The sequence below is a fragment of the Equus przewalskii genome, chromosome X, assembly GCF_037783145.1.
Source record: "Equus przewalskii isolate Varuska chromosome X, EquPr2, whole genome shotgun sequence".
Lineage (NCBI taxonomy): Eukaryota > Metazoa > Chordata > Mammalia > Perissodactyla > Equidae > Equus > Equus przewalskii.
Genome location: NC_091863.1, coordinates 73,891,358 through 73,906,955, shown reverse-complemented (window position 1 = coordinate 73,906,955; position 15,598 = coordinate 73,891,358). Strand labels below are relative to the sequence as shown.

Sequence of the window (15,598 nt, the reverse complement as noted above, 5' to 3'; positions counted from 1 at the left end):
ATCTAATCAGCAGATTTTTATCAACATGGGAACTATAGTTTAAAATAGTATTAATAAATCCCTCTAGCAAATTTTGGGGAAAATCTTATTCATAAAAGTTGTATTTCTATCTGTTTTTTGAACTTACAAGGAATTTTCAGAACTATATACTATTTTGGGCAATTCATTAGCACAAAAGAAAGCAGATCGAGGACGTAATGCATTTTAAAATATGAAATGAGAACTGCATAAATTAATTCCATTGCTTAAGGACAGCATTTATTTCCTCTAACAGTTTACATTGCTATTTGTGGTGCTATTGACTAACACTGCACAGTTTATTGGCATCTGCTCCATATCACAAAACTCGTTATTATGTACTATTTCAGAGCTATAGAGTTCCTTTTTGAAGAATCAAAGTACCTTAGCATCTGTATTAGCCTAAAGAGATTATTTTGCTATGGCAAGTTTTGCATCAGCTATTTTTTCTTTTTAATCAAAACAGAGCACACACACGTGTACTATGTTAAAAATCTCACTAGTGTGCCATATTAATAGAACTTCACTTAAAGTGAAATAATGTGCTTCTTGCACTTGTAATAAGATACTTTATTGTCCAAAATGGAACACCTAACCAAAAACATCTCCTGGAACATGGCTTAGTGAGAAGTTTCGGGTTCAGCAGGAGAGTAAGTAGTTAATATTACTCATAGTAAAAGTGGACTTTAAACGTTGACCCATAAATATTGTTACACTTAAACAGAAATGGACATTTATTTTTAAGTATCTCTACCATTTGTATGTCTATTAAAACAACAAGTAGCAAAAATGTATATTGTGTTACTATTATTATTGCCTACAGCCATCCCAATTTTAAAATAAAGCGTAATTAATAGAGAACTTTGTTAACCTGGAATTTGCCATTGCTTCATCCTATCGAGTAATTATGAAAAAAACATAATGGTCAAAATAATAGTGGTGGTGTGATTAGAATAGAGAAATACTTGTCCCTGGTAAAAACAAGCTTTAAAATAAAGCTCATACACTGCTGCTTACACTTGCACTCTTTACTATAAATAAAGTCAAGACCGAGGATTGGCAGCAGTTAGCTCAGGGCTAATCTTCCTCAACAATAAAAATAAATAAATAAATAAATAAAGTCAGGACCTGTAAAGAACTCTGTACTTGAATATTTTGTAAACAACTACTTATTACTAGATATAATTAAGATCAATAAAGCTGTATTTAATTTAAAATGTTTTATAATTTCTGATGCATACCAATTCTGCCATTACCATCAATATCTCATCTTAGTCTCATTCAGCATTTACGTTTATTTCAGGGTTAGATCCACACTGTGGATTCTTATTCTGAGTTTATTCTTTAGTTGTTGCTGTGCGGGCCTTTAAGAAAAGGGCTTAGTAACACATGTCATATACAAAGGAATCAATTTTTTCTAGTTTATAAAAATGATGCTTATTTTATCTTTATATTATTCATTAATAGGGCAGTGATAGGCTTACAAATAAAATAATAATTTTTGAAGTAAAAAAGAGCAAGTACACCTTTGCTTAATGCATATTTGTTACTTATGATCATATTCTTATTAGAGATTGTCTCTGAGTTCATTATACTGGCGGATATAGTCACAGCTATGTATTTCTACCAGAAGTCAGTATGTAGTATTGCATGTAGTAAATGAAAGGTAGATTACTGTCGCATATTACAGGAGAATTTTTCATCCTCAGAACAAATGTTGATACATTAAGTATAAAGTTGAATACAGAGACAGCATATGTTCAGGACTTTCAGAATCTGGTGACTAAAATGTCTCTACAATGTTTACATTGAAAACACCTTTAATATCCAGTGCCTACTCTTGTAGAGAGAAAAAGGTTGATGTTATGCTGTCATTGGTTCCTTATGTTTAGTCTTCGATTACATCATGATGTCTAATCAATACAATTCCCTTATTTTGGGGATTTTCAAAAATACAGGATTAAAACACAATGATGGGGAAGCCATTTTGTTCTCAAATTAGATACTTTAAATTATGTATCCATACAATCCATAATGATCAAAATAGTTTTGCAAAATTTTTATTTTAAATTAATTTATTTTATATGTTTATACTAGTCACTTGGTCCCTCTCTTTCATATTTGTTTATACCTATCAATCTTCTATATCACATATATGGTATACTATTTTGTATCTACACACTTTTATGTATATAAAACATATCTGGAGCAAATTATAATTTTTGGAATTCAAGAATCTTCTGTGGTATGTATAACCTTATCAAATTTCATATTTCCCAAAATTGTGAGGAAGCAAGTATATTCAATACATAGTTCAAGATAATAAATTTAATGAAGTTCTCTATTTAGTGTCAACTTCATGATCCTTTTTAAGAGTTCAACATCTTTGGATTTTGCAAAACATAGCCTTGATGCCTTCCATCTAGGGACCAAATCAGAATATCTTTCTAAACAGTAACGTGGCATAAGGCATGTGGTTTCAGTACATTATTGTAAAGTTCAGACCAACGCCTCTACGTTGGAGTCAGGATATCTTATCTTCTCAAAAAAGAAGTAATTGTTTATGGTTCTTATCCCTGTTAAAAATAAAAAATAAAATCTACAAAATAATTTATATGAATTATAAAAATAATTTATATGTACACAAATAAATTAAATGAGTAAAATAAAGTGGTTGGTTATATACATATAAATAATATATATATATGTAAATAGAAACTTCGAGCCATACTCAAACAAAATGACCATACTAAATTTCACAATAAATTTTATTCAAAGTAGATATGATTACATATTTCAAATATTATAAACTGCTGCATATATGCTTTCCACATAATTCTGTATATTTACCTTTTAAGAATGTATTGCTACTCATATTAACATAATTAAATGGCCAATATGATTATGGCTAAAATTGTTTGACTTGCAAACACAATAAACCCATTTATACTACAGGATTAGGGAGATATCACTTACTAGATTCAGGATCAGAGTTGCCATCTCCTTCAGTGCGGTTGTTGGGTGCAGCATGATCAAAGTATTCCTCCTGGGGATAGCCAAGGGGCAGGGCATGGGATGTGCTGGGAAGGCTGCCCCCATCATGGTCTCCCAGTCCACCATCACTGCTGCTTTCCTGAGAGCCTTCTGGTAGGTGAAATGTGACACGCCGCTGGGACTGAAAGGAAGAAAGAAAATTACAGGGTTTCAGCTATGATCTGAATAATTGCCTAACGCATCCAATTTAGAAAATGTATTATTTCAGCTATCTAGTGAAGTCACATTAACATTATCTTGAGTTGTGAACAATTTCAGGCTTTTGTGAACAGTCAGCTCTGTATTCAAACCCGCTTCACCTGACAGCAGAGTTGCTTTTATTACATTTTTAAACAGGGTACATCCAGAAGCAGAATAAAAGTCAACTTGTTCTAAAGCAAGAGACTGTCACCATTTACAGACATTTGAGCACATTGGAAATTCTGATTTTCATTTGAACATGGATTTATTTAGCTATGATTTGACGAAAATTTATTTTTTGAATAATAGACATGAATAAATATAACAAAATTTTATTGCTGTATCCATAAGATTTTGGAGGGTTGAAATGGTAAATAATAACAAATTTATTCAATCATGTAGGCTTAGAAAATTAAAATCACAAATCATCTTTTTGAAGAATCTTATGGGAAAGATTTTGAGTTGGAATTCATTTAAATCGATTCTGTGCTCTAAAAAAATAAAAATAGTTACATGGTTATGGATAATAGTTGATGGTAATTATAAAAACAACTATAGGTACCATCTTAAATGGCATTTATAGCAGAATATAAAGAATATACACATGCCGGATATAAAGATAAAACATTTAGTTTCCAAAACAAGAGGTTCATGATGTCCAGTAAGGGTGCTAACTCCGCCAAATGCAGCAGTATTTTTGTTTGCAACATTACTATATATTTTAGCTAGTCTCCAAAAATAACCCCACAATGGACTTCACCTCTTGGTATTCAGACCCTTATATAGTCCTCTACTACACTGAATATAGGTAGGCCCTGTCTAACAAAAACTTGCTGCTTCTGCTTTACTGCCTTGGAACACTCACTCTGAGGAAAACCAGCTGCATTGATGCAAGTTTGACTACTGGGAGATTGCCATACTGTGAGGAAGCTCAACCTGGCCATGTAGAAAGACTGTGCAGGAAGAAAGTACAATACCCAGAAAGGCCCAGCTGTTCCAGCCACTCTAGTTCAGGTGCCAGATATGTAAGTGAAGAATCCACTCTGGATGTTACAGTGTATTTCAGACGTCCCAGCCATCTTCAGACACTTGAGCCACCCTATTTGAGACCCCAGTCATCGTGGAGCAGAAATAGCAATCTCTGCTGTGTACTACCCAAACTCCTGACCCAAAAAATCTAAGAACAACTGGTTTTTGTTTTATGCTCCAAAGTTTAGGGATAGTTTGCTATGCATCAATAGATCAACCGAAACACTTAACAACTAGCAGTATGAAAGATGAAATTTAGAGATAATTATTTAAGAAATTTATACATATCAAAGATCACATAAGATTAGGTCCTAGGAACTTCCTCAGGTTTGACAGTCAACCATTTCTTGAAATGGAGATACGAAAACATTTGAAGATCATTACTATAGACTGAATGTTTGTGTCCCCTGAAAATTGATGTGTTGAAACCTAATCCCCAATATAGTAGTATTTGGAGGTGGGGCCTTTGGATCATGAAGGTGTAGCCCTCATCAATGGGATTAGTGTACTTATAAAAGCAGCCCCATCTGACAAGGGGTTCATCTCCAAAATATATAAGGAACTCGGTATAACTCAACCACAAAAAACCAAACAACCCAATCAAAAAATGGGCAGAGGAGATGAACAGACACTTTTCCAAAGAAGATATACAGATGGTCAACAGACACATGAAACAATGTTCAACATCACTAATTATTAAGGAAATACAAATCAAAGCTACAATGGGATACCACCTTACACTGGTCAGAATGGCTATAATTACCAAGACAAGAAATAACAAACATTGGAGAGGATGTGGAGAAAAGGGAACATTCATACACTGCTGGTGGGAATGCAAACTGCTGCAGCCACTATTGAAAACAGTATAGAGATTCCTCAAAAAATTAAAAATAGAAATACCATACAATCCAGCTATCCCACTACTGGGTATTTATCCAAAGAACTTGAAATCAATGATCCAAAGAGATTTATGCATCTCTGTGTTCATTGCAGCATTATTCACAATAGCCAAGATAGGGAAGCCTCCCAAGTGCACTTCTATGGATGAATGGATAAAGAAGATGTGGTATATATACAATGGAATACTACTCAGCCATAAAAAAGACAAAATTGTCCCATTTGCAACAACATGAAAGGACCTTGAGGCTATGATGTTAAGTGAAATAGCCAGACAGAGAAAGACAAATACTGCATGATTTCACTCGTATGTGGAAGATAACTAATACACGGATGGAGTGAACAGAATAGTGGTTACTAGAAGGGATGGAGATTGAGGGGTGGACAAAAAAGATAAAGGGGCACATATGTACGGTGACAGACAGAAATTAGACTACTGGTGGTGAGCACGATGAAGTCTATTCAGGAATTGATGAATAATAACGTACACTTGAAATGACACAATGTTATAAACCATTACAATCTCAATAAAATTACTGGGGAAAAAAAAAAGCAGCCCGAGAGAGCTCCCTCTCCCCTACTGCCATGTGAAGACACAGCCAGCTAATTTTGCCAGTCCAGCAAAGCTGGATTTGACTGTTCTAAGAAACCATAAGTTCATTTAGTTGTAGGTTAATCTTATTTAATTCCAAAAATTATTTATAGTTAATATATGTTCAGCTACTTCAAGTGAAATATACACATTTATACTCACAAAACTTTTAAAAATGCAAGATGTGGAAAAATAACATTTTAAAATGCCTGAAACATTATCTTGTTGACATTTATCTACAATTAGCTATTGATATAACTTAAAGCCAAAATAAAGTCAAAATCATACTTAACACATAAATTAAAATATTAACACATAAATTAAAATATTAACACACAAATTAAAATATTGTATGTAAAATAAGCCAGTCGAGCATGAGACTAATTTATAATCACTTCCACCATAATCCATAACTACAAAGAAATGTTTAAATTTTCCATTAAGATATAAGTAATATATTTCAAGTATATATATATAATGTACCTTTAATATATATTTATTTATTATATATAAATATGTATATAATAATATGTAATATATATATAATTAGGGTACATATGTATGAGGTGTGTGTGTATATATATTTATGTGTATATAAGTATTTTTATCATTTCAATTATTGTAGTATTAGAACTAGATAATAGAATCTATGGATAAGAAAACAATTACCACTGAAAAAAATAAATGAATCTAGACTTTAACATGTGCTAGTTAAGCATGGGTCATATATCCTAACAGAATTAAAATTGCCAGTGAATAAAAAGTAAAATTGTGTCAACTGATAGAAATAGGGGCTATATATTACTTTCTGATATAAGGGAAGTGGAGTTTTGTGTTCACTTGCTTATCTAAACAGAAAAGAAGGTAATTTAAGTAAAAAAGTTATTATCCCAACCTAAGATACCAGTACTAGTAACTTAACTAAAATCCCTTGCAAAAGCATGCCCTAGAATGAATCTGTAATTGGCCTGGCCACATACTCACCCCCAACCCTCTCAACACTCATAAATTGAATCCCATTACGGGTAAATAAGAGAGAGTGAACGGGTTTCTAAGGACTCCCTTTAGTGAACAGAACTGCTTTTTGTCCCTTTCTGAACGCGCATAAAAGCACCAGCACCCTGTTTCTGAAATGCAGTTCTTATATTTGACATTATCACATGTATACCTTTGAGGTTTCAAAAGTTGACCAGTCATATTTATAAACTCTCTTGTTTATATTAGCTTTAACAAATATCAGAAGGCCTCAAGTAGAGATCAACGTCTGCTGTTTAGTTATTAATAACTCTATATCATTTTTAAATAGTCTAAAGCCCAAACGCAAATTGGGGATTTGACTTCCTTCTCAATTCACAGTTTCAAAGTTTACAGTCTGAAACACCATTTTATCCATTCCTCTAATGCAGAGAAGGCATTCAAATGTCATCAATTAAATATAGTATTCTATTTCTTTATTCAGTGAATTCACAAGTGGCTTTATATTTGCACATGTAATTAACTAGGTTGTCCATTGTTTTATAAAATCTCCGTGAAATATTTCCTTCAGTGAGATTGTTAGAATTTAATTTTTAAGGATTTGTCTTGAAAGGCTTCTGAAAATTTAACTTTTAATGGGAAAAGAAGAGTTAACTACTTTTTCCTTTGGTTACTTTAATGATTCCTACCTAAGATTGCATTTTGCAATTTGTGATACTTCCAGATAGAATTCAACATAAAATAATTACATGAGCTTAACAATTTATGAATCCTTTGTAGTCTATTTTGGCAACTGGGTTTAACTCTTTTGCCCTTTACTTTTTAATGGATGAATCCTTAATCTCTGATGGCACTTTTATGCTCAGATTCATAATACAGAGGTATTCAAAACACAGAGGTATTTTTCTTAGCCAATGAATTTAGAAATATTAACTATTTCATGAAAATCATTCCTTATGTCTCTCAAAGGGAAGAATAATTTCCTTATTTCAAGTGCTGAAGATGATTACTGTGCAATATAAAAGAGCTATTACATTAATGACCATGTCATAATTTGTCTGTCTTCAGTCCTTCAAGGAAACTGTGGCATACAAATTAAAACAGTCTATTGACTGGAATAGTGACTTGATGGAATAGAAATAAATCCTGGATTATTCGTGAATAAATGTCTGTACTGAATGCCTAGTTATTTTTCTGACAGTAAAAGACAAATCCACGGGGTGTCTTTCCCTGTAATCTACATCTCTTGATTTAAACTCACATCAATCAAACTTCCAAAATGTATGAATGCTCAGAAATGATACTGGTGTCATCTAGATGAATCATTTACAGGCAAACTATCAAATTCCCAACATTCCATACTAAACATCAGGTAAATATCATTACATTTCCATAACATGATGTAAGTGACATTTTAGAAAGGTTAATCTGGCAGCAGAGAGGCTGGACGCAGATAGGCCAGCCTGTGAATCTCATTATGGAACGCTTGAGTACCATGTTCTAGAAGGTTCATTAGAATTACTTGTCAAAGTTTTCAAACTAATCATACAACCTTGCACCCCTCCACCCCCTGACTTCAATTGTAATACACCCTGACCCAGCTTACTCTAGATTTACCACTGTCACCGGTAATTCTGATTAGAAAGGATAACGATAAATAGGGTTATTATTTTTTAAGGATTACCATATGCAGGGGTGCTTTTAATTCATATATAAAAGGTTCTCAAGGGGCCGGCCCGGTGGCGCAGCGGTTAAGTTCGCACGTTCCGCTTCTCGGCGGCCCGGGGTTCGCTGGTTCGGATCCCGGGTGCGGACATGGCACTGCTTGGCAGCCATGCTGTGGTAGGCGTCCCACGTATAAACTAGAGGAAGATGGGCACGGATGTTAGCTCAGAGCCAGGCTTCCTCAGCAAAAAGAGGAGGACTGGCAGTAGTTAGCTGAGGGCTAATCTTCCTCCAAAAAAAAAACAAACAAACAAAAAAAAAAATAAAAGGTTCTCAATATCAAACTATTAAGCATATTTTAAGCTTCTGAGTTCCCATATTCTATAATAATCAATGGCTTCATTCTGGATGTCAGAAGTTGTCTGCTTTTTCCCATGGGTACTGTCTTTTAGCTAAAGAATTTATAATTACTCAATATATCGTAAAGTAAAATGTGAAAATATCTTAGTTAGAAATTCAACTTGAGATTTTCACCTGCATTATATGGCCAACATGCATATCTCACTTTTAACTCATAACTCCCAGTGTAAAAACTCCCAGATGACACATTTTATAGCAGGCCTTTACAATTTGACCCTACACTTTATAATCATAAAACTTCTTACTTTTCCAATTCAAGTCATCTTACAGAATAGATCAGTTCACCTAATTGTTTTCTCACTGTTCCATTTCATAAAATTTGAATGGTCTGTCTCATTCCTCATTTTCCCTTTCACATGCTGTTCCTGAAGTTTTTACCCTTCAAGGTTTTTATTTATTTAATACCATAACTTATTACTAGAATGTGCAGGAAATTCTTTATGATGCTCAATTGTCCAAGAATCAGATCTCTTAACTCTGACTATTTTGCTGTTAGATTTTGTTAGGGCACATGGAAATCTTTTAAAATTTATTATGTTTATTTAACTTTTGCCAAATGAGTCAGACATATTACTTTGATGGTTAGAAGTCTACATGGCATTACATGAGTGCATCTTACTTTGAGTCATGATTCATTTCAGCTCAATCAAAATGAAAATAATTTGTCTGTAGATAAGCATGATGAAGCTTCTTTTTTCCGGAATGTCACTGTTTGTTTAACAAATTGTTAAATTGGCAATTGACAGAGTTTTGTGAACTTTGTAAATGACATAGCATTGTTACAAATGTTTGACGCTGTATAATTATGTGACTAACAATTAAAACAGGACAAAATTGAAACTTATGCTTTGAAACCGGCACGTGTCCCAAAGTAACATTAAGTAATATTAAAATCAGGTGTTAAAACTAAAAGCAGACCATTGCAATGATCTCTAAGATAAAACCCAGTATCAACTAAAAAAAAAAAGACATAGAAAAAATGTCTACATTGTTTTTGGTGCTAACCACATCTAAGTTTAGTGATTTATATTTAAATTTATGAATTACCCTAAGACCTTCATTTTCCAGAAGCAGTTATTTGGCAGCCTCAAACTATTCAAAAAACAGTCATATCCAGAAGTAAGGAAGTGAGGGGGAGCAAAATTTGCCACCCCAAAATGTGTCTTTTTAATGTGAGTATTACCTTAGGATGATTATTTTTAAGAAACAAAAGACTCAGAAAGTTTTTCTTTGTGAAAGTTACCTTCCCCTTAACTGCCTAAAAGAACTTGGATAAATGGCCTATAACAGGAATGGAGCTATCACCAGAGATATCTACAAAGAATATGGGTTAAATGTGGTGGGGGAGACTTGGCAGGGCCTAGAGAATCCTCTCTGTGTCCCATTCTCTCTGCATGGCATAGCAAACATTTCTTTACCAAACATTTTCTTTCTATCTCCATGTGAATTGCCTTCCTCCCTTTTGAAGTCCCAAGCCACTATCCCCAACATCCTGTTTGGTCTTTGGCTGAAGGTGGTGTTTAAGGTGGTGGCTTTGGCCATTTCGATGAGTTACTCAGCTTTCCTGGGTCTCTCCCATGTACGCATGTTATTAAACTTTGATTTTCTCCTGTTAATCTGTCTCATGTCAATTTAATTCTTAGACTAGCCAGAAGAACTTAGAAGGGTAGAGGAAAATTTCTTCCTCCTCTACATTTGGCAACTCTGGTAGGACAAACTTAACTGGCTGGATGCTGCTCACTGTCCAGGGCTAATTCAGTGAGAGATCTTGGTCATTTAATAAAAGCCAACAGGAGGTAACGGTTCTTACCATGTCAGTCTCCTGGATCTCTGCCTGCAGAGTCCAGAGGAAGTGAAAATGGTGAGTTTTTTCCTTTTCTAAATTTAGATTAGCAGGGAAAAATATTTGTGAAATTAGTTTCTTTTTTTTTTTTTTTTAAGATTTTTTTTCCTTTTTCTCCCCAAAGCCCCCCGGTACATAGTTGTGTATTCTTCGTTGTGGGTTCTTCTAGTTGTGGCATGTGGGATGCTGCCTCAGCATGGTCTGATGAGCAGTGCCATGTCCGTGCCCAGGATTCGAACTGACGAAACACTGGGCCACCTGCAGCGGAGCGCACGAACTTAACCACTCGGCCATGGGGCCAGCCCCTTGTGAAATTAGTTTCTTGGACTTAGGGACTCTGGTAAATTTCGTGGAGTGTTTTTGACTTTATTGATCCTTTTCCACCTAGGGATGGTCACTGTTTTTCTTTGTCTCTGTCTGTTGTATCGTTTGTCTTGCTTTTGTATCTTGAGAGCTTGGTTTCATGACCAGTAAGAATATTCTCTTTGGTCTCCACCAGCCAGAGGATGCATGTACTGGCAGGCATCTTCGTAGCCAGTCAAATAGATTAGGATTCTGAGACATGCAGCTCTCCGTCTGATTGTGCCAGCTTTCAGGAGAGTATGTCATAAGGGGTCCCAGTCCATAAGGGGCCTTGTCATCTCAACTTTCATTGCTCTGTTAGTGCTGGAAAAGTCCCATTCCTGCTTGGTGTCACAGATTAGTGGGTCTGTGACTGTAGGCATCCCATGTTCCCATGGGAAACCAGAGACATCATTTTCTTTACATCTGTGAAACAAAGGCCTTCACTTTCTTAGACTATTTTTGGGAGTGAACTTTCTGGATCTTGTGAAGGCTGTTTCTTTTGCACTCCCTTTGGGGATGCCTCCTATGTCATGGTTAAGCCAAAAAAGGCTTATTTGTTTGACTTGCTATTAAGATCCTACTTGTCAATGACCACATAATAGATCCTTTAAATTGGAAAAACTTCCAAATTGAACATTTTTTTTACAGAGCTGTCATGACAAACAGCAGTTTTATTGGTACCCTTGGAAAGACCAAATTAAAAAGGTGGATACAAATAAATTTAACCACACCCTTAAGAACTTAATGGAATTTGCAGTCTTAGCTTCCCCTCTTGGGTCTTGCAGATGCTAATGAAAACATTAGGTTAATTAACAAGAGAATGGGAAGAAGTGGGTGGAGAATCAAAGGGCACTGCATAACAAAGTGGAAAATATTTAACGGGTTATTAAGAAATAAGGTAAATAAAGCAAATGTTGAAGGGGGGAAACAAAGAGGAATCAGAAAGGGAGGGACAAGGGATTCATTTCAGCAGGATGGAAATCTATATATGGTTATTAAAAGATGGGATAAATAAAATGGACATTGATGGAGTTAAAACAAAGGTTTTAATAGAGCACTACCTAAGATTGAGCAGGCCAAAGGGATTCCCTGCTCGTTATCCCAACATTAAAGGGCACCAAACAAGTCTGCTCTATTTACCCCAGTTTAAAGAAATTTAAAAAGCTGGAAAGCAGAGATTACAATGAGAAAACTGACCAACAATCACTTGGGGGAAACAGGTGGGTTAATCAAATTAAAGATTGAAAAAAGGGTCGGGGTCCCTTGGCTTTCCTGTCATCAGCGACCCAAAACCTTTTGCACTAGACTGGGTAATCCGGGAGATGGAGAGGAAATATTTCTGGGACTCTTTGATGTAGGACCCCCAGGAGCTGTGGTACCAAAACCCCTTGGTGGAACCCTGATTGAGGCTATAATTATATTGAAAAAATATGGAAATATAAGGGATGATAAGAGTATAAAGGTTGGAATGTTCAAGTGGGTATTATAGGAAGAGGTTACATCAACTTCTAAGTGTTTTATGGAAATGCTTGTTATGTCTGGCCAGGAACACTTCCCCTACCTAATATTATAAGATTGAGACGTTGATGGTGTCCTAATGGAAGCTATGGTTAGAGATATAAGAGTTGATGGAATTAAGACGAAAGTTTGTAGAATTGGTGTACTTGAATGGGCTTTATGTAAAGTGATTGTATCTCTTTTGCCTGATTGTATTATGCGGAAGGACATTGTGTCTCACTGGGGAATGTTTCTCCTACCTGGTGTTGTAAAACAGATGGCATGTAAATCCACCCTTCAGGCAATGTTCATTAAACATGTTAAAGTGAGTCAACAGGACTGTCTGAGGTGACACAGTGTGAGAGAAACTGAAGGCTAATATTTGGGGGCTAATAAGAAGGATAATAGAGGTCCCCTCCAGGGTGAATTGGTCTAGGGTTGTATTGTGCACTCAATATGTGCAAACATTCTGAAGGCATGGTACATTGTCCTGAAGTTCTAAAACATGGAAATCTTTTGATTTCCATCTTAGTTGGAAATCTGCCTGATATAAAAAAGCAAATTTAATTAGATGGGTAGGTCAATCTCTTGATATTCAGCCTAGGAATTGAAAACAACTGTTTTTGTTTTATAAATCTCTACAAGACCAGAAATGGACCTCCAGAGAGTCCAGAGTCCTTTTTAGAGCAATTTATATTCTTTCCCATCTCCTTTTGAGATGTAAAAGCTTTACCTGGTCTCCTCCTAGGACCTCTTATCTATACTTTCCTCAATTCCTAAGACTGAAGGAAAAAAAACTATTTGGAAATTTGGCAAATAAAAAATATCCTAAATATCCTCTCCTGAAATATTAGTCAAAAGCTTTAACAGATAAACTTAACATTTTCCAATTGCCAAAATAAAATTTGGATGAAACTGTTCTCTTATAAACTGGTGAGTCTTGTATTATACCTGATTCATAGCAAAAATTTAACAGAAGTTATAGGGCCTCTATCTGTGTTTGTCTGTGTTCATATATGTGTACATATACACGTTGTAAATGTGAGATATTTTGCTACATTTGTATAGTAAGAGCTCCATCTAATTGGGTTACAGGTCAAGCACTTATAAGGATTGGACATTTTAAAGTTCTCAGAAATATAACAGAAACTAAGCCAAATATTTTTCAAGTTAATGTGATATGGAATAATCTTTGTGGGGCTGGCTCCATGGCTGAGCAGTTAAGTTTGCATGCTCCACTTCACAGCCCAGGGTTCACCAGTTCAGATCCTGGGGATGGACCTACACACTGCACATCAAGCCATGTTGTCGTGGCATCTGTCATAGAAGAACTAGAATGACTTACAAGATTGGCAACGGATGTTAGCTCAGGACCAATCTTCCTCATACACACACAGACAAAATAATAATAATCTTTGGTTAATAAAAGCAAGTTTAAGTTTGTTTGTTTGATTGAAATAGGCATGTCCTCAAAATTATCAGCATTTATTTAATATAATGCAATATGCAGCATTTATTCTACCTGGGTTATTAATGAAACAAGTGCATATTATCTCTGTTACAAAACTTGTCAGCAAAAATAATAATTTAGAATGATAGCTGATTTTATCTAACGTCTGATAAAGCTTCCATGGGTAATCTAAAGAAAATTGTTGGGAGCAATTATTTAAATAGATGTAAATGAGATAAGAGTTTAGAGATAAACTTTAGCAATAGTTATATTTTGTGGCATGTGTACTCCAAATACAAAATCTCTTTTATAACTTGAAACTTTAGAGGTTTGCTAGATTAAATTAAATGATGGAAAATTTATTAAATATCTGAATCATTTTCAAATAAGATAAAACACTGAAACACTAATTATTAAACAAGTCTAATTTTACCTAATTTTGTCTTTTTACTACAGAGAAACTAAAGCTGTTTGGGTGTTTTAGTAGACTGTACTATGAAGTAGCATGTGTTTCTGGAAATTATAAAAGTATTTATAAATTTGCCAAGCAACCACATGCCAATATAAAAGCGTTCATAATTGTTGACTTCTTTAATTTTCCACTAGAAATTAAGGTCTCTAAGGGTTAAAAATTCTAATTAATATATGTAATCACAACTACTAAAATAATAAGGGAGATATCTTTGTATGCAAGAAAAATTAAGTGTGTGTTTTCAATAAAAAAATATGTATAAGGAATGGAAATGCATTTTGTTAAAAAAATAAAGAGAGAGAGAAAGTACAAGACAAAATCAGAATGTAAAAAAGAAAGTTATAGAAAGTTTTTAAAAGAAGAACCCCGAGAAAAATGTTTCATGCATGGTCAAGCTAAGATTAGAATGAATTTAATTAAGTAAATGAATTTTAATATCAAAAGTATGCTCATGCAAAATTAGAATTTGATTTTTTCCTCTGTTAAAAGAACAGTTTCTTGGGCCAGCCATGATGGCCTCATGGTTAAAATTCAGTATGCCCCACTTCGGGAGCCCCGGTTTGGTTCCCAGGCATGGAACCACAATACACGTCTGTCAGTAGCCATGCTGTGGCAGCAGCTTACATAGAAAAACCAGAAGGACTTACACCTAGAATATACAACTATGCACTGTGGTTTTGGGGAGAAAAAAGAAAAAAAAGAGGGGAAGATTGACAACAGATGTTAGCTCAGGGTGAATCTTCCCAAGCAAAAAAAAAAAAGTAAACTTCCTTAAAAATTTTACAAAAGACGGTTTCTTGGACTTTGGTCTGCTCTTAATAAAGAGATTATGAAAGATTTTTTGTTACCTTTGAGCAGTCTGCCCAAAAAGCAGGGATTTCGTGTTTATCAAAATAATTTCATGTTCAAAAAGCTGAGGCCTCTCTATTAAGAGAGCTGGTTTTCTTTCAACTGTTTAACTTTCTGTGTTTGCCTTTAACATCTTCTACTGTCACTTTGCTTAAATGAGTAATGTAGCATTGTTTTACAGTGACATACATTCTATTTGACCATTTTTAAACTTAATGATACTTTTTACAAACTTCCCAAAATTCAAATCCTATATAAAGGTTTTTTTTTTTTTTTTTTTTTTTTTTACCTAAATGTAACTTTGAGAATTTT

At 34.5% G+C, this 15,598-nt stretch overlaps 1 protein-coding gene across 8 annotated transcripts in view; it reads right to left on the bottom strand.

The window, feature by feature from the left end:
* The window catches only part of PCDH11X (protocadherin 11 X-linked), a 666,144-nt gene that overhangs the window by 199,345 nt on the left and 451,201 nt on the right, over positions 1 to 15,598 (bottom strand). For all 8 annotated transcript variants that reach the window (XM_070606664.1, XM_070606665.1, XM_070606666.1 and 5 more), the window contains one exon: positions 2,995 to 3,193. In XM_070606664.1, coding sequence (XP_070462765.1) covers positions 2,995 to 3,193 — 199 coding nt within the window. The remainder of the gene's footprint in view (positions 1 to 2,994; positions 3,194 to 15,598) is intronic.